The following is a 22,915-nucleotide window of genomic DNA, read 5'->3' on the forward strand; positions in this document are numbered from 1 at the left end:
ACTCTGAATAAATCAACAGTTACCTGACGTTCTGCAGAGTTTAATGCCTTTGAAACAGTCTTTATTTTCACAGGTGGTTAAATATTAACAGCGCTCAACATGGTGTTTACGAAGTTAAGGGCTGTTTGCTTTATAGTTAATGGCCATATCTGGGAACTACTATTACCTTAGTTGGACAAACGAAGTCTGAATAAAAAACGGCATAAAGTGTTAATAAAACTACTCAGCATGTCACAGCTCTGTTATCGACAGGAGTCCAGATCAAATACAAAACAGCAAAGAAGGGCAGTTTATGGGCACAGTTTAATATCCGCTGTGCAGCCAAATCTAGCCTGTTAACATGTGCTATTAACATCCCTTTCCACATCCATTTCTTTCAGATGGCAAGTGTCAGAGTGATAAAGAGCTGGGGGGTATCACTGGGATGTTTCACTTATTCTGCTTCCTATTTATAAGAAAAGGACATGGCTACAAAAGATTAGATAGGCTCTGCAACTCAGTAGCTGTGTAGAGACGACTGGATACACACTGTGCACACACACACACACACACACACACACACACACACACACACACAGAGAGAGAGAGAGAGTAAGTAGAGCATAGTCTGAGCTCATTGCTGCTGTTCCTCTCAGGGCCTGAGAGAAACAGGCTTCTCTCTCTCTCTCTCTCTCCCTCTCTCTCCCCCACACACACACACACATACACACACCCAGCCACAATAATATACATAACATATAACAAAATAACTTTGACTCTCGTACAAACATTAGGTGGCCCAACCTGTGAGCGGAAGCTACCATACACAGCCAGGAAATAAATCCATGAGAATATTCCTGTACAGCTCTGCCAATGACACCTGTACAGCTCTGCCAATGTCTTCCCATTGGCCTAAACCCCCACCAAAGTGCGTCGAAACAGCACAGCACACCACTGCACAGAAGACAGACCCTAACCCAAACAACCCATCTCAGCCATCTGTCAAAACACTCAGACACATCCAAACCGACAGCGCTGAAATCGCATGATCCACCGCAAGGCCTGAAAGCCTCTGCCAATCAATCAGGGTCTATTTGAGCACAATGGTACTACTACCACGATCCGTGCACCAACCCTGAACACAATGCAGAACAACATCCTTTGACAGAAGCTGGTGATGCAGTCTAGTCTAAATAGTGAATTGCTCTCAGGTTACAGCTCTTCACGGAATTACTAAAGTACGTTTAATTTGGGGAAATGAGTTGCCATCCCTACATAAGCTGCAATGAATTTGTCTAGGTGCACTTTTAGGAACTAGAGGAAGAATTAAAAACACAGAGACACTCACTATTATATAGTGTTAAATAAGTATGCTGGAAGTTTCCAAAGATGCTTGGGGGTATTTCAGCAGTACTCACCAGTAGAGGAGGCCCAGGAAGAGCATAAACAGCCCAATGGACACAGACATCCCAGTGGGCTCCGGAGGCACCAGCGCCTTTAACGCATCCATCACCAGGTCCATCATACCCAGTCTGAGCACAGCCACAGGCACCACACGACTTCTACTGAGGGAGAAGAGTACATGCATGTCAGTGTGTGTGTGTGTGTTTGTGTGTTATATTCACAAGTGATATAAAATACCCATATCAGATTACAACTCAAAGTCTTCTCTCGGTTTCTTTTTTGAACAAGGAACTGCAGGGAATGGTCCTCTGCATGAAGACACATGTTCCTCTAAGATAGTTCCTCACTGCTGTGCTTCATTATAATGTCAGTTCTCAGATCAGCTAAATCAATAAAAAGTAAAGTGCATTCGATCAGCTAACAAGAAAGAACAGTAACTAAGTGAAAACCAGTAACCAAGGACCTAAGTATTGGAGTAATGTCGTCAGTTCTTTTCGTTTTTGTAAGAACTCTAGCAACTGCATTTTGTACAAGGTGTTTAATGTCCTTTTTAGGAAGGTCTGTTAAAAGGCCATTGTAGTAGTCAACCCTGTTGGAGAAAATGGCATGAATGAATCATGTTTTGGCATAAGCCCTCTAAGTTCGGCTATTTTTTGGAGATGGTAAAAAGCTGATGTTGTTATTGCTTTCATATCTTTGTTAAAACTGAGATCAGAATAAATTAAGACACCAAGGTTTTTAACCTTTGCTTTAAGTCCTTTAGTGTCAAGATAAGTATCTTATCCTAAATCTCTCTTTATTTTTCCCAAATAAGATTATTTCAGTTTTGTCCTTATTCAGCTCAAGGACATTTTGATGGATTGGCAAAGAGATTCTAGGAGACCATCGTCATTAGGGGAGAGAGCTAAGTAAATCGGAACATCATATGTTTTTTATTTGTCCAAGTGGAAACAAATAAAAGTAAATAACAAAGGTCCCAGGATCGATTCCTGCGGTTCCTTGTATGTGCATGGCATCATTTTATGAATTTGATAGTGGATCTTAAGTTTGTATTCGTGTCATTTTCTTTCTGTCTCATTAAACTCTCTTTTTAGGAGTTCAAGAGTTGGATTTTGTTTCCATGGTACTTTCTGTCTGTCAGTGACTTTCTCTTTCTTACAGTGATAGATCTGTTCTGAATGCGTGGGGACACAGACACATAAAAGAACACACAGAAATGATGAGATGAGGCCAAGTCCTTGTTGGTGGTAGAGATATTGAGACCCTTTGTGAAGACAAGGTCCAGGGTCGGCCCTGTACGCCTGTTCGCCTAGCTCCTCAAGAAAACTTTAACCGAGTGCTTTGAAGGCCTGTAAATAGTTACTAACAAAATATGAGGAGAGCACTTAATGAGGTATGATTCAAAGGTATTTATATAAAGTCATTAAATGAAGACTGTTTGCACTAAAAAGATTCTTTGAAAAGTGTGGCTAAAAGTGCGGAGGGGCTGATTAAATGAGGGCCTTCACAGCTTGCTTGATCCAGCCATGTTTTAGTTCAAGATTAAAAAAATCATGTTTATGATTACAAATAAGATAATTCATTCAAAATTACATCTTAAGAAGATATGTAATGTTCAGAAGAGCTGGCTTAACACCCAGTGTAAAGTGTGTATCTGATTCATGTTGACATGTAACATACTTTAAATTAGAAAAGTTTATATGAAAAATGCGTATTGGTTCTCTTTCTGAATAGGATAGGTAGAGCTGAGCTAGTGAGCAGACAGTGCCCTGACTTGAACCAAGAGTAGCAAAATCTTCATCAATTATTTACAGTGAAATAATTTTATTTCAGTTATGACAGCCTGCATTAGATTAGACCTCAAGTGACATCAGACTTTTTTCCCCCCAGTGATTATTATTCAAGTCGATTTAAGTAATTGAATATGATTTTGATGATGAAGCCTGCTTAGAGTTAAGTAAATTCATCCATGACAATATCTGTCACCTCTGTTGAAACAGAAACTCTTCTTCTACAACTGGACAATTAAGGCTTCTGAACATAAGACCAGTCAGCTAACGAACGAGTGTCCAAGGCCAAAGCCTTTTTTTTAAATAAATGGCTGGATACAGAATGGTTCTCATGGTAACTTTCATTTCCCTTATTCTGAATAGCTTGATTCTTGTTACCTCCGCTCTCTGTCTCTCTCTTAATAAGTGTTTCTTCAAGGGATTGTAGTGAATTATCAGCTAGTCCCTCATTCATGCTCTGACACAGTGGTGCCAGTCAGTTTGGCCATGGCATTGGTGGGTATCTCCATTTTACTGCCCTGTTTGAGGAACAGAAACTCTATGGGCAAACAGCCCAAATGCTGTTTGTGTACCGAGACAGCTGTGGTAAGCCCAACCGAATCTTATTGTTATTTTTCGAAACAAATGTTTTCGCTGGTAGCATGGTAGAAGTGATTTGTGTCATTATATGTATGAGTCATCTTTTCAGAAGGGTGGGATTATTGTTTTAGGACAAAGCAAAGACTGGCAGTTCACTGCAGCTTTGCAAAGTAACAGGAATTCTCATTCAGGGCTGAGAAAGAACTGTGTTCCATCTCCTGGGACGGACTAACTGTGACATAAGAGGTCATCAAACTCACTCTGTTGATATACACAGACACACACACACACACACACACACACACACACACACACACACACACACACACAAAACACAAACCCCACACACAGAAAAACAGACAATACCACAAGACAGATGGATATGCTAGGGACATGACTCACTCAAATTGTATGTTCACATTGTGCTTTAGATGTCCAAAATCACCCCATCTCCTGCCTAAAACAGCTGATGTCCAGTCACATTTTTAGTTATACACAGGAAAACATGTTAAATTCCTTGTGCTTTTGGCTGGGGACTTAACACAGTGGCCAATCCTCTCACCGTCAAATGCAATTACTTATACCCAACAATCTAACCTAACCAATATCACAACTGCCTAACCATAGATCGGGAGCAGCAGGATACATCAACAACGCACAACTGGCCAGTGACAGCTGCAACACGGACCACATGTTGTACCCGGGATCCATGGAGGCCCTCCTTCACAGTACAACATGCGTTGTATGTAGCCCACAACTGCTAAACAAAACAACAGAAGTGTTGCGGTTGATTGAGCTACAAAGCTTCTAACACCTTTCTATCCCAGTATTGTGTGTGCTTGCCAACCTTGTTCCCAGGCTTCTGCTACCAGTTCCGCATACTTCAGCTTCTACCTTTCAAATGCTTCCTCAATTGCATCTTCAAAAGAAATCACTAACTCAATAAATTAAACAATGCGCTCACTCAGAATACACTATGTCTGGTCTCATAGTAGTCATAACAATACACTTTGGAACTTGGAAGTTGTCTTCTGACAATCTCCAATCCCGCACTTTGCCCCATTTGCGAGTACTATTTGTACGTACCTGGTGTCCACTAGTCCGCCCCTCTCCCACAAAATAAATTCTACTGCCCTATCATTAAATCGCAAAGAGTTTATCCTCAAACAAACACGCAAATTATTTTAAAACCTAATTATGCCTTCACGTGTGACGAGCCTGTGTCAGGCTAGTTTCACACCAGACAGAGTATGTTTTAATGAGTCAACAACCAAACACAACTTGCAGCTTCCATCTTCACCCACCCAAAGAGGTTCTGCGAAGTTAGGAGGACATCATAATTAGGGATGGGTATCGTTTGGTTTTTATCCGATACCGGTACATAACCGATACTTTTAAAACGATACCGGTGCCTAAACGGTGCCGGAACCGATACTTTTATTAAAAAATAAATAAAAAAAAGAATTACGATTGACGACTTTTAAGAAAGGCTTTTTTTATTGCCAAATATATTAACTGTTTAAAGTAGATTATATATATAAATAAATACAAAGCACTTTTTAACTTAAAACTTAAATAATATATGAACTGTTAACAAAAGTTTAGACTATACTTAAATAAATACAAATAAATACAAAACACACACACACACACACTCTGTACACACACTACAGCTTCAATACTTCAGCAATTCTTTTGTAGAAATATCAGCATATTTGCCTTCTCCGGCAAAATGCGACACCTTTCCTGACTAATCGCATGACCTGCACAGGAGAAAACCCTCTCCGATGGTGTCGATGAGGCCTGTACACACAGATATGTATCCGAAAGTACAGACAATTAGGGATGGGTATCGTTTGGGTTTTTTCCGATACTGGTGCTAAACCGATACTTTTAAAACGATACCGGTGCCTGAACCGATACTTTTTTTTTTTAAAGCACAAAGCGACGATTGACGACATTAAAGAAAGGCTTTTTTTTATTGCCAAGGCAATTTTTTTTCTTCAAATTAAACAATATATTAACTGTTTAAAGTATATTATGAATATAAATACATACAAAACACTTGGCTTCCAACTACAGCTTCAAACTTTTTAACTTCAAACTATGAACATTATATTAACTGTAAACAACAGTTTATAGTATACTTAAATAAATAAATAAAAATACAAAAAACAGCTTCAAACTTCTTTTGCAAATTTGCCTTTGGAGTCAAAAATGTATTATTTTGTTTGCATAAAATTTCAGCATTTTATGATTTGTTTATACCTATCTTTTCTATGTTGTTTATAGTTAATCTTGTTACTTGAACACACTGAGTACGAGAAAATGTGTACTGCCCCTTTAAGAGACTACCGTTGATAGTTTAGCTGTCATCTCCGTATATTTTTCAGTCTTCGGTTGCTGATCTGCCGTTGACTCTTGCCTTCTCTCCCCTCTTTTCACGCAATTATTTTGTTGCATTTGCTGCACGTCGCGATGTTTGAATCTTTTTGTGCGAAATACAGCCACACTTTTGACCGTTTACCTTTCGGTATTTTCTCTGTTAAAAGGTTGATGGCTAGTTCTGTTTGTGCTTGCTCTGTGAAATGCTGCCTGCTCTTCACTGTCATAAGACTGTTGCTATGAAAACACCAATGAGCGTGAGCGACACAGGACAAAGTTTACATTTTTAGCTGGGGCAGTTTTACATGTGCCCCACATAATCTGCCTAGCGACCGTGTTCAATTGGCTCAGGCACCGAAATGAAGCACCGAAATCTGCGTTGCATTTCGGTCCGGGTAGGTACCGGTTGTATTGGAACCGGTTCCATATTGGTACCGGTTCTCGGTACCCAACCCTAATCATAAGTGGCTCAGATGATGAATTTAACGTGGTTAGCGTCCATGGCCCAAAGTTCTCTCCAGCTGATCTTCCTTGTCTCAACATAATGCCAGTTCATCCATTGCCCTTGCTTTGCTAAATAGCAACTTCTTACACAGTCAAAGCCACCTTATGCGCGGAAAAAGTCTAAAGTGCAAGCACCACAATTTCAGTTTACCAGGCAAAAAGGTCTTATCAATAGTATGGATAACCTTAACAATGAATTATCTAAGCTCTGAAACATGTCCTCGGTCACTCAATGTAGAATTGTACCACCTGCCTGAACTTTTCTACAATAGAAGGAATCACCTCACTCATCATCAATATGAAACCTCCCTTCCACTAGTTTTCCCTTACTGATAAGAACACTTCTACATTTGCTGGGGTTCAGTTTCATCCTGGCCCATTTCAAATTGGTCATTTAAATTGGCCAGCAGCTGACGGAGCACTTGTTATCAGCATCGTCATCTCATCCATATAAGCTCAGATGGGAGGTAATCAGGTACCATCCTGTATCCTTTCACCAACAGCCCATTTAGATGCCCTTATAATTACCTCTGTTACCATGGTGAAAGCCTATGGGGAAATGGTACATCCAGCCACGATACCAATCTCCAAATGAGACTAATAGGTCAAAATTGGCCTATGGTCACAGCGTTCTTCTCCTTTGGAATGACAATACCACCTGTCCGATGCCACATCTTCAGAATTGTTCCTTTTTTCCATACCAAAACCATAACTTTCCATAGATATGTTTAAACATCAGGCCCTCCTTTATAGACACAATAAAGCACCCCATTAGGACCAGGACACAATGCAGCCCTTGCACATCTACACAACATCTTGCACCTCTCTCCACCTGGGCGGGCCATCGTCCATTGGTGAACCTATCTCTCCCATTGGAGGACTGTCTGCCTCTAACCCTAGACTTCATTACTTAAATGGATCCTTGTAGAATGCAATCCTATACTTGAAAATGAAGTAGGTCTACACAATTTAGTTTTTAATCTTCACCTTACATAAGTCCTAGATAACATGGTACCCATACTTCTGCATTAACCGCAATTTTCATCCTTTTGGATGTGTTTGCAAATATATGGCTTGTGACTTGAGGCCTTGTGCTCTACTCCTTAGTTTCACCAGTTTGCAATTAAACCAGCCAAATTAGCCTCTCCTTCCTGCTGCCCCCCTCCTTTTCTCTCTCCTGTTTTGTTACTCCTGACCTCTCACTTTGTGCTTCATAAGAGTGACTCATCCTCAGCAGAGAGGAGTGAGGCAGTGACGTAAGCACAGTCTCTTCCAGAACAGACACCTATAGAGAACAGCCTGATGTAATCACCCCTGCAACCACTAAATTACAGTCTGGATGCTGGATGCATGTGACCTATGGACATAATAACTCTCATTCAAAAGGACTCTGCTCCCACAAAAGGTTTCATGAAGCCTCTCTCTCTCTGGGTATGTGTGTGTGTGTGTGTGTGTGTGTGTGTGTGTGTGTGTGTGTGTGTGTGTGTGTGTGTGTGTGTGTGTGTGTGTGTGTGTGTGTGTGTGTGTGTGTGTGTATGATCTATTTGCCAGGAAACAAACAGAGATCCTGGATTTTAATTTCAAGCAATATTGAATTTGTAAAATGATATTAGTACTACATTATCAATAGCATATTTCTCAAATTATTTATCATAACCATTTTCAAAACTATGTGAAGGTTTAGACTACTATTTTGCAATTGTAACAATGTAAGCAACTACAATAACAAAAACAATTATGTAAATCTATGGATACATGGACCTGAATGAATACATGTGTAATCGCATACAACATTGCATGGAGATTTACTGAGGTGTCGAAAGTCCTGGCATTTCACATTAAATCTCCACACAGATTTACTGACCACCTACTGACCTACCACTTGAAGCAACATGTAGGTTTGTACCTTTTTTTATGAATGCTTTTTGTAAGTAGGTTGTTCTTATAACAGGCAAGTCAGTTGTCTGTTATCTCTCAAGTTTAAGAGAAAAAAAACTGGGTAATGGCACTTTAAGTTACCACTTTGTTGAAATTGGTCATTTTGGAAAAACAACCACCGCCAACAACAGACCAGCTTCCACCAAAACTGCTCACTATGGCTTTAGGGACTGTGCCACACATCTACCAGATCTACCACCAAGGACCCAGTCCATCTGACAAAAAGCTAAAATACACCACGAATGCGTTAAATGTGCAGTTACATGCCACCCCACACCTTCTCACATGAGTTATCGGTCATGCTCATACAGTCCCCAAGACGGCATTGCTTATAGAGATCCTTTTAATCAGGTGCGCTTCGAGAAGTACTGTACTACCCGTAGCCTGCATCCCATGACTGGAATACCTGAATACATGTTGATGACTAAAGGAAATGTCAATAACGGAATAAGGAAATGTTGAGACTGCGCTCATGGCTAAAATGTAACAGCCTACCCAGATCCTCAAACACAGCAGGACCTTCAGCTAGTGTCTCGCGGTTCAGACCAAAGACTATAGTCCCTAGAATATATCTTGTTTCTGTGCATTTTGTATTGTTACCTAAGGACTGACTAAAAATGTCCAACTGTCATACCTGAATAATTTAAATTATCCTGACATGTTATTTTGTATATGACCAAACACAATGACAAGTGCATGCTAGCTGGAAAATGCCCTTGATTGACCATAGCCTGTTCCCCTTCATGCATGCGAATTTAACAGACTGTTCAGACATATCTGAAAATTCTCGAGATGCACTCAAACCCTACATTTAACACTGACAGAACATCGAGAAATGTAGGCTTTTTGTTGACATCACATCAACTTAAACAAGGACACAGAATAACCTCTTTTGTAACGCACGTGATGCTGTAGTTTGCAATAGCCTACTTTAGGTTACAAATTAGCATCGTTTCAGAAACGCAGTTTCCCGGATTAAAACCTTAATTACATCGTACAGTCTATAATTACACGTACAAAAGGTTGTCTGTGGAGTTAGTCAATTTAAAAGTCCACATTTCAGTGTTCTCACCTCCTTTCGTGGTTGTTATGTGTCCGCACTCTGTTGTTGACATGCAAGTATCCGCGGTAGTTGTAGTCTTTAATGGAAGCGAAAGAAACTACACGCTACATAACATTGCATGCTGGTCTGTGGTTCAATATCACGGATCTGTGAGTATTATAGGCCCCGCTAATGTACATTGTTTCTAGAAAGGCTTATAATTAAGTTGTTGGTCAAAATATACATCTTTTTCAATATAAAAACAAGTGTGAATGTAATTTCTTATGGGAGAACATTACGCTCTACTCAGATAGAAAAGGAAAAAAGGAAAAAGTGCCTCTTGTTAACAGTGCATACATCGTTAAGAACAGAAGAAATTAAGATAGTACTTCAGCATGTAGTCAAACGAGTAGGCTAGGCCTGGTAAATTTATTCGTGGGGTGAACCGTGGCTTTGCATGCCTTTACCTTTTCAATTTGGACCTTACTGCGGGAGGAATGAGTTTGCTCCACAACCAACAAACACTACCGATCCTATCTGAGTGGACAGTCAAATGTTCATGTGGGCCTTTAGTCATGATACAAACATGCGGTCATTCTCTATTTGGGCTGAGGCATCAGAGGGCACATCATTTCAACAAGAAACAATGCAGGCTGTAATGGCAACATTATGAGGTATATGCACTGAATGTTATTTTATAGCCATAACGCAAACGTGACAATTCCATAGTGGAAGAATTGGGGCATGCCTCAGGGCAGTAGCCTAGTTTAGGTAAGACTATACGGAGGGTTTTTTCCGGTTTACCGGGGTGTGACCCTGCGGCAACAACGACAGGCACTTGCAAGGGAGATTTTGAGGTTGCTGGCAAAAGACAGATTACCCACATCTGTGTAATCCGATTCTGCTCGGGTTCATTCTGTGAAAATCCAGTGGCGTCATTGGAGGCTCACAATCAGACCCTATGCAAAGATCCAAGAGTCATTCACCGCAAGCGCAAATGCGCAATTTTTTCGTGGAGGCACTGGCCCCAAAATATAATCGCAAACAATGATTTGTATTCTTAGCCACATTTGCTAATAGCCTAATACAACTACACATATGTCATAAAAACCTTTATATACATGACTTTGCCTTTAATGTGTGTATAAGGTCTGGGAATTAGGAAATTCTGGTAAGAATTCGGTTCTGGCTTGATGGGAACAAGTTAAAAGTCTTCGACTGCCATGCATGATCATAACAAGTAGCATCATGCTTTCAAATGATTAAAAAGAGTAAATGTTAACGGGATATATTAAATAATGATCGATTAGACTATTGCACTGATTGCGAGGCCCCCGCGGGATCTCTTTACTGTGATCGACTGAATAGTCGTTTGATTACGTATCAAACTACCTCGGCTTTCACCATTGCAACTTTTGCAGGCACTCTACAGACATGTTCTCCATAAACTGAGCAAAGCTTCGAATTGGCTCAACCTTTGAGCCAAACAAACTAACCAAATTCAGTGGGGCTTACATTGCTTAAATCTTTCTACAACAATTATATCGAAGACTAGTTTTCTATTCGAAATCCTGAATGTGAATTTTTACTCTTTTCCCCTATACTAACGATAGTGGTCGGGGTTAGTTATGCAGAAGACAGTGACTCTGTCAGGATCTCAAGATGGCATTTTGTTATTAACTTCTGGACTAAATCGCTTCATTTTTTGCCATGAATAGCAGAGGTGCTTGCACCGATGGCCCCTGTATACGAAGGTAAGAGGCTCTAAAGCAATCCGTCCTGTTTTGTGGTGAAACATGCAGAACAATTCTGAATGTGTCTACTTCATGGCGGACGGGAGATGACTGACGGGGCTATCACCTCTGTGTAAATAATACAACTCAAACTGTTTATACATATGTGGAACTATTAGCATTTATTATGGTTGTTCGTTATCAATCAGTGATAACATCCTCTCTGATTTGACGTTTATAAACAAAGAGAATGTCATTATGAATCGTTAAATTGTGTCAGTCTGTCCCGTCATTGCTGCCCGGTTGTCGTCTCCCCTTGAATGCGTTAAGTCATTTCTCGACATGCATCTTAAATATTAGTTCATGTAGACGGTAAAGCCACGTAATATCGGGACATGATATCGATTAAAAGAAAACAATCATTGCATGCTGAGGGTTCGATGCGGGGACATGGGAAAAGTGCATCCCAGACAGACGATCACGCAATGGGGCCAACCCCAGTTGCGAGATACTCCCTGTCTATATGTTTGATATCAATCATCAAAATGACATAGCAAACTGATTATTATGAGGTAGTCTAGCCTATTTGCAATTCCTTAGCGTTTTTGTTTCGACGTCTTTAACAAACTACATGGCCGTGTTTATGGGAAGAAGCCTGGTGCAGAGTGTGGCTAATCCAGCTGGGTATGGCACTCGTCGTATTTGGACAAATCACGTAAAATATCTGAACACCTTTCAGTCATCTGACGATCTTCATAGTCAACGAATCCTTGTCCTTTTCTTCGTGCATTGTGCGGAGAAAAGCGACCAAGGACCAATTAGGCACACTGAGTGCCAGTAGCCTATTCTGTGGGCTAGCTACGGCTGGGACGGTGGTCTAAACTGTGGCTGGTTCTTTGGAACAAGCTCTTTCAAAATGTCATACCTAGCCTGTAGACCCAATAATTCCAGATCACATAGACAGTCTAAAATATTGACTAGGCTATTCGTGATAGATATGCTCAGTTCATTATATTTGATTCAGCATGTTGTTTCCCATGTCTCATACTATGGATACGAATACCTGCTGGCGTTACGCGTCCTGGTTAGCTTTCTTTAATGGTTAAAAACACGCCTTTTTACCGCTGTGAGTGATAATCCACGAAGTCAAAAACATTTCGGTTATATTTTTGTGCCAGTGCAGAATTTATCTTAATTGATCTCTTGTGCTCCCTCTGCCGGACAATTTGGCATCACTTTTGTGTGATGTAAATGTGAAGGACCAGGGATACTTTCCAGGCTATGCGGGGCAACTGTTGGGCAACTTGATTTCATGACATATTTCTATACAAGCAATACAGGTATGAAGAATGCATATGAAGAATGCATCACTGAATTAGATCTGCTGTTAACATCATGATCAAACTTCCATCCGGCCAACCCTTTATTTTATTTAAAGAAATGGTGAAAACTGCCAATGCCTGGGGATGAAGTATAAAACTGAAGTAGCCTATATTATTTTCAAAGGGTATAATAACCTCATGTGGGTCACAGTGGGACTAGTTGGTCATTTTGGTGTCCACCACATTGTCTCGGGGCTACTGCTGTCAGTCGTGAATGTGAACAGGGTCCGCAGACAGCAGTCACTCGCGGGCATATCGCAGAATGGCGTGCATGGCTGAGAAAACACAAAGAAGCGTCCACTGTTTTACCGCCGTTGGCATGTACGTATTCCAGCGCTGCATGTTGGCCTCGACCTCCGTTTCCTGTTACTTTCTGTTCATCTTTGTTATGTTAAGTTTTTTAGGTAATAGTAGAGCTTGAGGGTTAGCGCCATAACAATTGCATAGTTTCTTTACTAAGATGATAAATGTCTTAATCGACTCAATTCACCAAGAAATGTAACATTGGATTTTTGTAGGTGTATAGAACAGCCTGCACCAGAGCGATTGTCAGTGATACAATATGTGGAATAGCCAATCGCAGTTAGACACTGTCATATGGTATTGTCACGCTGGTGGATTTCTGTCTTTTTAGAAAATTGATCGCCAGTTGGTTTAACGCGCTGTGGAGAAGTTGTGTTTAGACGTAAGGCTAAACGTAACGTAAACGTCCCCTCCTAGACACGAAGAGGCGGACTGTAATCAGACACCTCGCAGTCGGGTTAATTATGACATTCGCCGGTCGGTTCACCAGTCGTCTTCTCTCCCTGTGCAAGAGAGCCCAGCTCAGGCTTCTCTTGACGTCTGTCATGTAGCCGCGGGTGTCCGCAGCTTCTAATATGATGAATGAGGGACCAAAATACCCCACCGACATGCAGCATCCATCCCGCTCAGACATGGTTCTTATCCAGAGAACAGCTGACTCTGGAACGAATCTTGGAGCAGTATCCAGACCAGCTCAAGGTCCGATCCTTTCTAGAGAGATTCCCTAACTCTTCCTTTCTGGTAATGGTCTGACTGTGTCATTCCCCCCCCCCCCCCAAGAAATCTCAGCATTAACCCCACAGGGTGCTTTTAAATATAAAGTATGATGATACAGCATGGTCTTGCTCTAGACTGAACAGAGCCACACAAGTGAATGAGAGGGTGTGTAAGTGTGTCGAACAAACTAAGTTCGGAGGCCTTGGAATGGTGTAGTTGTATGGAATGGGAAATACTGGGAGGTGGTCCAGTGATAGTTTGCTGTGTGTGTGGTAATTTAAAAGGACAGAGGAACAAGAGAGAATCTTTCCAGAGGGAGGGGTGTGTGCATACACATCTCAAAGACATCATAACTGTTGCCCTGTGTGAATCGATACATTAATTCACAGTTCTGTACAAAGGGTCAGTGTGAAGTCTGTCAATCTGTATGTGGACCCCTCTGTTGGTGGAATGGACGTTGTTACGGCAGATTCAAGGGACAAAAAAGGAAAGAGAGAGATAGAGAGAGAGAGAGCATTTTATCTTGCTACTTTGTTATTAACGTTCAGTGTAATTTCTGGAAATATCATTACATTCCAGCAAAGCTTATGAAATTGAATTCAAATAGTAGAGAGAAGCAGAAAGAAAAAGAGAGAGAGAGGGGGAGAGGGAGAGAGAGAGAGCGAGAGGGAGAGAGAGAGGGAGGAAGAGAGAGAGGTGAGGCGAGGCAAAGGAAAACGGTGTTTAGTCGATGTCCGTCTTTTAGGTCAGGCCGCATTTTAGGACATTTTTAGGATCAAAAATAGATGTCTCTGGAGAGGGTGGGGAACGTCTTGTCCTCATAGGGTAATGGCCCTTGGTGTGATGCGTTCATTCACCGCTGTGTTGCAGGGGATGTCTGGACTGTGTGTGTGTGTGTGTGTGTGTGTGTGTGTGTGTGTGTGTGTGTGTGTGTGAATGAGTGTGTGTGTGAGGGGAGTATTTTTAGGCGTCCTTGTTGGGTGGGCGTCCTAGCCCCTCGTGCTCAGTCTGTCTCTCAGTAAGGTCATAGTCACCACTGCCTCTGCCTTCCTTCAGTAACCCCCCCCCCCCCCCCCCAGTTGTTGTTGTGGGCGCTGTCTTGATGGATATCTTCCTGATTTACCTAGAAGACCTGCATGCCTTAAGTTGAAGGTCTTGAGGGCAGAGACGTCCCGTAAATTGCCGGAAAGTTCTGAAAGGTTCTCAGGTCATCCCCCCAGGCTGTTGGCATTGTCCTCGGCCAGGTCACGGGGGGAAGTTCCATGTCGAGCATGAGCACTGAATCATCAACCCTCTGACCCATCCCTCTTCCACCACCCTTAAAAGCCATTGGGTTCATGGTTCCTACCCGTCCTCATATCTTTGCTAACCATTAACTGCGCTGCTTTTGTAGGGGTCTTTTCAGCTGGGATCCACCGCTGAATGTGAACCCTCACCGGTTGCAAGTCAAAGCCAAAAGGAGAACACAGAACACAGAACACAGAAGCTGTGTGTCCCATTTTTTTGGGGGGGGGGGGGGTTGGGAGGGGGCAAAATCTGGGTCATTGGTGAATGATTTCTGTTCTTTCTGTACTGTAAATGCCTTGTTGAAGCTTAGTGATATGCAAACCCTAATGGGGTTATGCACACCAAAGGAACAAGAAAAAGCCTTTTTAGTCCCAGGATGGCCATTTGCGCCTGGAAAACTGCTTTGACTTAAAAGCGCAAGTCTTTGGCCATAGCTTGACTCCAGGAAATCAAGGAGGGAGTTGTGTGCTTTGATTGCAACAAGGGTATGCTTGTCTCAGAGGTCCTTGAAGGCACTACCGTCGTCCAGAGAAGCCAAACCTTAGCCAGTGTTATTCTGCCATGTGTGTCTTTGTTATCCCGTTCCACTGAACAGCCAGAGGTACCCGAGCCTGCAGACTTCATAGGTGTGTGGAGAAATGCAGTTTTTAGTTACCATGTTGCAATCTTACAATGTTAACTCCTAGCTTTGCTAGCTTGATGCTCGTGTGTTAAAAGGATGAAAAAATAAAATGTGTTGTTCTTGCTAATTATTTTAGAACTATCACCCAGGTTCTTTTGTGTCTCTCTGTCTGTGTGTGTATGTATGTATGTTTTGTGTGTGTGTGTGTGTGTGTGTGTGTCTGTGAGTTTGTGTGTGCATGCAAATGCATCTGTGTGTTCAGAGCACAAAGAGTGAAGGGAAGCACATTGGAATGCTTTATTCACTCATTACCATATTTCCATTCCAATTAAAATGGCTCGCCCTAGGCTCCGAGACCCCTCAGTAATTCCTCAGACCAGACTCTGGACCCTGCCACCCCCACCCCCACCCCCTCCTCCCCATAAGCCCTCCCTTAATTAGGCTCAGGTGATCACTAAACGACTCCTGATGAATGGAGCTGTCAGGAGGTATACAGTGGCAGTGAGATGGATGCACACTGCCTGGGGCTACACTGGAAGTAGGGGCAGGGTTTTCTGACCCATGCCCAGAGATGGTCTCTTCTGGGGCAGACTTCTGTCTGAGAGAGGGGTTGGGAGAGGGGTTTCTTTTGTGTTGGGTGACATCCCTCTGGTCTGATGTACGCATGTGATTGAGTGAGGAGTGTGTATGTGTGTTGGATAGAAAGTATGTGGGGTTTTTGTGTGTACATGTGTGTGTGTGTGTGTGTGTGTGTATGTGTATGTGTGTGTATCGACATGCCTGCTTATATGGTGTGTGTGTGTGTGTGGCACCACAGTTATTCCTTTGATCAGATATGAGAGGCAGTGAGTTCAGTGTGGTGGTCTGCCATCTTGGGAGGCTCCTCTTGAAGAAGAAACACGTCAGTGTGTGTGTGTCAATTCGCTGTCACACTTCAAGCCGGCAAGGACTGCCATTTGATGCCTTGTAAAATGAAAGCATGCAGTGGCCTCCTCTCAGTCTGTCTTTGTGTGAGCTTCGCCATGCCTTTCGCAGATCATATGTCCAGGCTGCCTCAAACTGAAGGGGAGTTTTTGGGCTTGGGATTGTGTAAACAGCGGGTTGCCAGGTTGGTCTTTTCTCTGCCGGTCTGTTTGGCACCGGTTGTCCCCCCCCCCCCCATTTGGTTTGTGGCCTGGGCTTGTTTGTCTGAGCAAAGTGGATAATGCTGGTGTGTGCTGATCACACCCACGTGGCACCAGAAAGCCTGATGGGTACATTTTCAGCAGGGAGGTGTGTGGGTGTGTATTTGTGTTTTGTCAGAGTTGAGGTGGGTGGATGGGGGGTCGGGGCACAGAACTGCTGTACAGTTTCAGTCTCGTCTCTGTTTTTCTTTGTGCACCCCCCCCCCCCGCACACACACCTACCCTGGCCACCCTGCCTGATGCCAGCTTCTAGGGAGGACATTGTCCCTGCCATGAATATTCTCTTAGCAGCCCCTGTGGTGCCCCCCCCCCCCCCCCCCTCCAGCACAGTCTCTGGCCATTTCGCATGACAGGCTGTGGAAGGACAACACAATGCCTGTATGATGGGCTAATTAACTCTGTGTGTGTGTGTGTGTGTGTGTTGGGGGACTTACCGTTTCAGGTTTCACTCAGACGTGGAGTTTGTTGACTGTTAAAGTGTGAGTCTCTGAGTGTGTGTGTGTGTGTGTGTGTGTGTGTGTGTGTGGTTAGGGTATGTGTGATTGTGCTCAGGGGTGGCTCTAGAGAAGTATACCCAGCAGGCTGAGGTGGCTTCTCACATTACAGCTGCTGCACTGTAAACCTGAACAAGTTCAGAGTACTTAAAACTTTTGATGTAACCGATTACATAATACAATTTGAGTACATATATTATTATTTTTAAGTAAACTTAACTTAAAAAATGATACATCGGCTATACTGATTTATTTTGTTATCGTTTTCATAATTTTTAAGTTCTCTGAACTTATATTCAAATATTTTTATACTTAAATCTTTTAACCTCTATGTACTAAATTATTTTCACTCAACAACACAAAATAAAATTAAGTTTTAAGCCCTAAAAATTAAGTTCAGTGCACTTAATATTGGTGAAAGAGTTCAACTTAATTATTCTGAGTAAATAATACTTAATAAGCTTACTTTTTTAAAGTTAACTCCGCTTGATTATTCGGAGTAGGTAATACTTAAATAGCTAACTTTTTTTTAAGTGAGCACTACTTATTTTCAATCATTGACCACATATATTAATTTTCTGGTTCTGTTTACAAACTGACTTTAAACTGAAAGTTACTCTACAAGAAACATTCAAATCTATGTAAGATTTCTATTAAAAAGAGTGAGATGAGAAAAACTTAAGAGGTATTACATCATTTATATTTCTTGTAAAACAACTGACAAAATAAAAGATTACATCAAAGCTTTAAAGAACGGCGTTACAAAGTTAACAAGTCAACAACAAATCGTTTATTTCAACAAATATTTTTTAAGGTGAGTAAGGACGGTTTCAGAGGTTTGTTGTCATCCAGACACATAAAAAGGTTCTGTATAAGAAGGTGTGCGTGAGTTTTTTGGGATATTCTAAATTGAAAGCATATGTCAGGCCAAACAACAACATAAATGCCTCAGAAATCCTCTGCACCCAATTTTAAAGATGTTCTCGCAGCTGAAGGGGTCGGGACCCGATGTAAGGAGAGCAACAGGAGCATCATCAAAATCTGGCTCCTCTTCCTCCTGCAAAACACCATCAATACAATTGCCAGGAGAGTTTCAATGGAAACTTACAAAAAAACTGGCAATTAATAATACATAGTATCAACTAATATTAAAGTTTCAGTAACAAACCAAATGTGATCACTGTTGTGCAGTTAATCCTAGACATACCTGAAGGTCATAAACCTCGAGGATCACCCGTAGCACCTCTGCTGTCTTGCCAGTCCGTGATGCCTTCTGCCTGTACACAAAAATATCTCCTTTGGTTGACTCCTCTTCTTATATGTCTACATCAAATCGGTTTGTTGTTTATATGCAACACGAATGCTGTCAGGGCAAAAAGAATATTGTAGGTCTTAAGTAACTGAAGTTCTCGACCATTATTGTTAGCTTGCTGCTAACACTTTTATCCATCAGATCCATTAAAACACATAGAAGCTAGCTAGCTGCTAAAAAGTTACATATAACATTAGCATGCTGATATAAATGATATGGTGTTTCTGTAGAACATGAGTTGTTTTCAACATAAACAATTGATTGTTGTTTACTTTGCACATGAACATATTTGGGGGGAAATAACCCACTAACTAGCTCTTTAGCTCTTTAGCTTCCTAGCCGCCAGCGCCAACAGTCTTGCAACTGAACTTGCTACTTGACAGCCAAAACGTGATTACTCAATAATAATTACAAAGAGGGAAATTCGCCACTTCTTATCGCAATTTCACTTGCTACCGCAATTTTGTCGCAACAAACACCTAAAAACACTGTTTACTTACCAGATAAGGACGCTTAGCAGCGACAGGATTACTAAAATATCTCCTTTGGTGGGGCGACCAGAGGTCTTCTTGTACCCGGACATGCGTCCGGCAGTGATTGCAAAATCGTCCGGGATTTTGCCTCGTCGGATATTTGTGTTTCTCTGGGTCCTTCACAAACTAGTTTTTACGCCCTTACAAGTTTAGGAAAGGGTATCTCCCTTACGTTCCACCTCCTAGCACAAGCTCTGACTGTAGCGAGAACTGTCATTGGTCGACCGGCCTCTCAGTGTTGCCAGATGCACGATAATTATCCTCCAAAGACGATCATTTTGAGCATTTAATACGATACTTCACCATTTCCAATCTGGCAACACTGAGCACAGTGTCGCTTCCGCTAGTTCCATTGTTTACAACAGCACATGACATCTGCATGTGGAAAAGATGTCAAAATTCCGTCGCAGGGGAGGGGGCGGGGTCATCTGTATGCTACACACTACCACGCCCCTCCCCGCGACGAAGTGTCCTCTTTTTCACAAACTCAAATATGGTCACCCTACAAAGTTGGTCGACTCCTCTTCTACAGGAGGAACATGCTTATAGAAGTCTAACTGATACTATACAATTAATAAGTCTGCTGTCTCCGTCTCTCATCACAAGATCTCTCATTCTGTTCTGAACTAGTCCTGCAACGACGTTGATGACGTCAGACGTCACGTTTGAATGAAACAAAAAAAATATGAGTTATCAGGCAATGTTTACTCAAACAAATACATTCTAATACAATTAAAAAGTCTTCACTTGTCAGAAAACTAATACATTTAAAGTTGGGTCAACTAAATGCCAGGTTTTAAGTACTGAATACATAATGTTAATAAGTTAGTAGAACTGTTTGGGTTTACAGTGTGTGCTCAAAAAATTGCCATTATCACTCTCACATGGAGAGACATATACATAGATCTGTGAGGAGAAAGACAGAGAGAAATAGAGAGAGAGAAGAAGGGTTGGAGTACCTGCTCTTATTACAGTGAACACTCAAACTTCAGTGGAGAAAGGAATGATTTTGTTATAGCGGTAACCTTTCAATAGGTTCACTGAACATTTCAAGTGTTTACAGAGTAACACAATTGAATACTGAATTTGGCATTTGATTTAATGAAATTCCATTCAGTATTATGATGCGGAACTCATTCATTATTCTACCCAACCCTACTTTTTACAGAGAAGAAAAAGTAAATGAATGCGTGTGTGTATTGTGTATTGAATACACAGATGGCTGCAGGTACAGCGAGGAGGGGAGGGGTTCTTTGTGTGACTTACCTGTAAGGGGGCATATGGGGGGGGGGGGGTATGGTGTGTGTGTGTGTGTGTGTGTGTGTGTGTGTGTGTGTGTGTGTGTGTGTGTGTGTGTGTGTGTGTGTTAAAAACTTCAACTGTGATTGCTCTCAGTGAGGGGAAGAAACAGGGGGACAGAGAGGAGAGAGAGAGAATAAAGCAGAGCGATGGAGACAGAGCTAGACAGAGAAGAGTCTTGTCTTTGTGAATCTCCCTGTATCCTTGCATCAATGGGGATTGTTGTGTTTTGATAAGAAACAGGATAACAGGATGTGTGCCTGTGTTTATGTGTGGGTTAAATACGTCTCTCTCTCTCTCTCTCTCTCTCTCTCTGTGTTCTGCAGTGAAGGTCTCTGTGTTTAAAAAAAAAACCGAAACCCTCTCATTCTTGGGCAGGCTGTAACCTTTGCTTATGAAAGCATGGGCTTTGCTATTCATGGCTGTCTGCTTTCCTCCATCTACTTGAGGGGAGAGATAGCCAGGCACCAGTGCCTATAGACACACAGGCAGGCAGACATGAATACTCACACATCAACAGACAGAGAGACAGAGAGGCAAACTGGCAATCACTGTGGACTTGGAGACAGACAGTCAGGTAAATGGGTAGACAGCCTGGCATGTAGCAAGTCTTCACGTACAGAAAGGCCGAATGCAAGGAGGCAGAGAGACAGGTAACAAGAGAAAGGTTGCATGGTAATCACTGGATCACCGACAGCTTGTGAAATATCTGCTAGCCACTGCAGTTTTCTCGTCAGAGTGTCACCACACGTTACACATATATACACAGTCTCACTCTTTATAACACACACACACATTTTCTGAACAAGATGTTCTGACTATGGCAATCAATGCTATGCTGTGTGTGTGTGTGTGTGTGTGTGTGTGTGTGTATGCGTGTGCGTGTGTGTGTGTGACAGATTCAATACTTATTTAATACAAGTACAGAATATTCTGTTGCCCCAGAACATCACAGTTCAGTTCCATGCTGTCACACTGCTCCAGGCTGGTGATATTGGGTACTTCAGTGCTGCTGTTACCTTCATGCCCTTAGCCAAGAGCCTGCATGCAGGGCTGCATTCACAGAGCTACCTGCTGGGCAGCTTTCTTCCCCTCCCTGTCTTTTCTCCTCCTCATATCCTCCTCCAGAACAAAATGTCTCTCATGCTTTGTGACAGTTGATGATATTTGCCTCTATGCTCTGTGGATAGGGACTGCATTTGAAAGGGGTGTGTGTGTCTGTGTGTGTGTTTTTGGGAGCTTGTAATAGAAGTGAGTGTATTGATTCAGCTGTTTGCACATGAACTCCATAAAAGGAACATAAAAATGGGGTTTTAGTGAATCTCTTTATCACTTTCAGACACATGCACATGCATATGCACACACACACACACACACACACACACACACACACAGACACACACTCTCGCACACTCATAGACGTGTGCTGCCCTATGGACTGCTGCCACAGGGCCTGTGACCCGGGTGTGTTTTGGAGGGTATGCTTTTGGCTGATGGCTTATCAGGTCTGACCGGTTCCTACGCAGTCGCGCTCCGTTGATGCCCGATCCGGTGTGGTGATCACCCAACCAAACTGATACTGCGAGTGTGTATGTCTGTGTTCTTGTTAGCGGTGTGCTTTTTCAGTTTGCCTCTGCCTGAATGTCAGTTTGGGTGTCTGCAAAAATTTGTTCTTGGTGACACTGACTATGTGTTTCAGCTGTTTATCAGTGTTGTATGAGTCTCTCTGTGAGTTTGTGTGTGTGTGTGTGTGTGTGTGTTTGTGTTTGTTTTTTCAAGTAGACATGTCGTTAGCCACTTACATGAGCCTTTTGTGCTTTGTGCATTCAACATCTTAGACATTTTAAATGTACTCCTTTCTTTCTTTCTTTTTCTCTCTTCCTTTCTTTCTCTGTTATGTTTGTTGATAGAACCTTCCTTGAGCATACTATCTTTATGGACAGATGTGTGTATTTTCTTTATGGGAGTTTGAGTATAGACCGAGGTTTATAGACTATATGACTGTAAGTATAGACACACAGCTGCTCTACACACAACCCCAGTGAGTTAGTCATGCTACCTCAACAGCAGCCTAATGTTCACTAGGGTTTCTAAGGAAACAGAAACACGCGTGTACTGTGTGGAACATCTCATTCATAACACTGCGTTGGTGATGGGTATATTTGCTTTTGATAAATGGCATGTGAAATCCTTTCCTATCCCACAGAGACAAACCTATTCTTCAGCTCTGTGTCGAGCTAATTAATCTGCACAGAGAGAGAGAGAGAGAGAGCTCCGTGATTCTCCTGATTTTGTTTCAGTGGAGCAGCGCTTTGTGTGGCTGCCATTGTTCGGTTGTCGCATTTGTTCTCATTGATTTGAAAGGAGCATTCCAGACTTCCATACCATACCATAACTTCAGTTTTATGGCTATCTTAAGTGTGGTTCG

The 22,915-nt window shown here is 42.1% G+C and overlaps 2 protein-coding genes across 5 annotated transcripts in view; one reads left to right on the forward strand and one right to left on the reverse strand.

Annotated features, from left to right (window-relative positions):
- Positions 1-9,750, reverse strand: part of tbxas1 (thromboxane A synthase 1 (platelet)) — a 64,510-nt gene extending 54,760 nt beyond the window's left edge. The window contains exons 1-2 of one of the 2 annotated variants that reach the window (XM_031564522.2): positions 9,652-9,750; positions 1,398-1,541 (exon numbers count right to left, since the gene is read on the reverse strand). In XM_031564522.2, the coding sequence (XP_031420382.1) occupies positions 1,398-1,504 (107 nt within the window). In that variant the 5' untranslated portion in view covers positions 1,505-1,541; positions 9,652-9,750. Of the gene's footprint in view, positions 1-1,397; positions 1,545-9,651 lie in introns of both variants that reach the window. The other variant, XM_031564521.2, reaches the window with a different exon arrangement.
- An 883-nt stretch (positions 9,751-10,633) lies between these two features.
- Positions 10,634-22,915, forward strand: part of hipk2 (homeodomain interacting protein kinase 2) — a 64,664-nt gene continuing 52,382 nt past the window's right edge. Inside the window, exon 1 of one of the 3 annotated variants that reach the window (XM_031564523.2) lies at positions 10,634-11,375. In XM_031564523.2, the coding sequence (XP_031420383.1) occupies positions 11,357-11,375 (19 nt within the window). In that variant the 5' untranslated portion in view covers positions 10,634-11,356. The remainder of the gene's footprint in view (positions 11,376-22,915) is intronic. The other 2 variants (XM_031564524.2, XM_012833158.3) reach the window with 2 other exon arrangements.

This window comes from Clupea harengus, chromosome 3 (assembly GCF_900700415.2).
Source record: "Clupea harengus chromosome 3, Ch_v2.0.2, whole genome shotgun sequence".
Lineage (NCBI taxonomy): Eukaryota > Metazoa > Chordata > Actinopteri > Clupeiformes > Clupeidae > Clupea > Clupea harengus.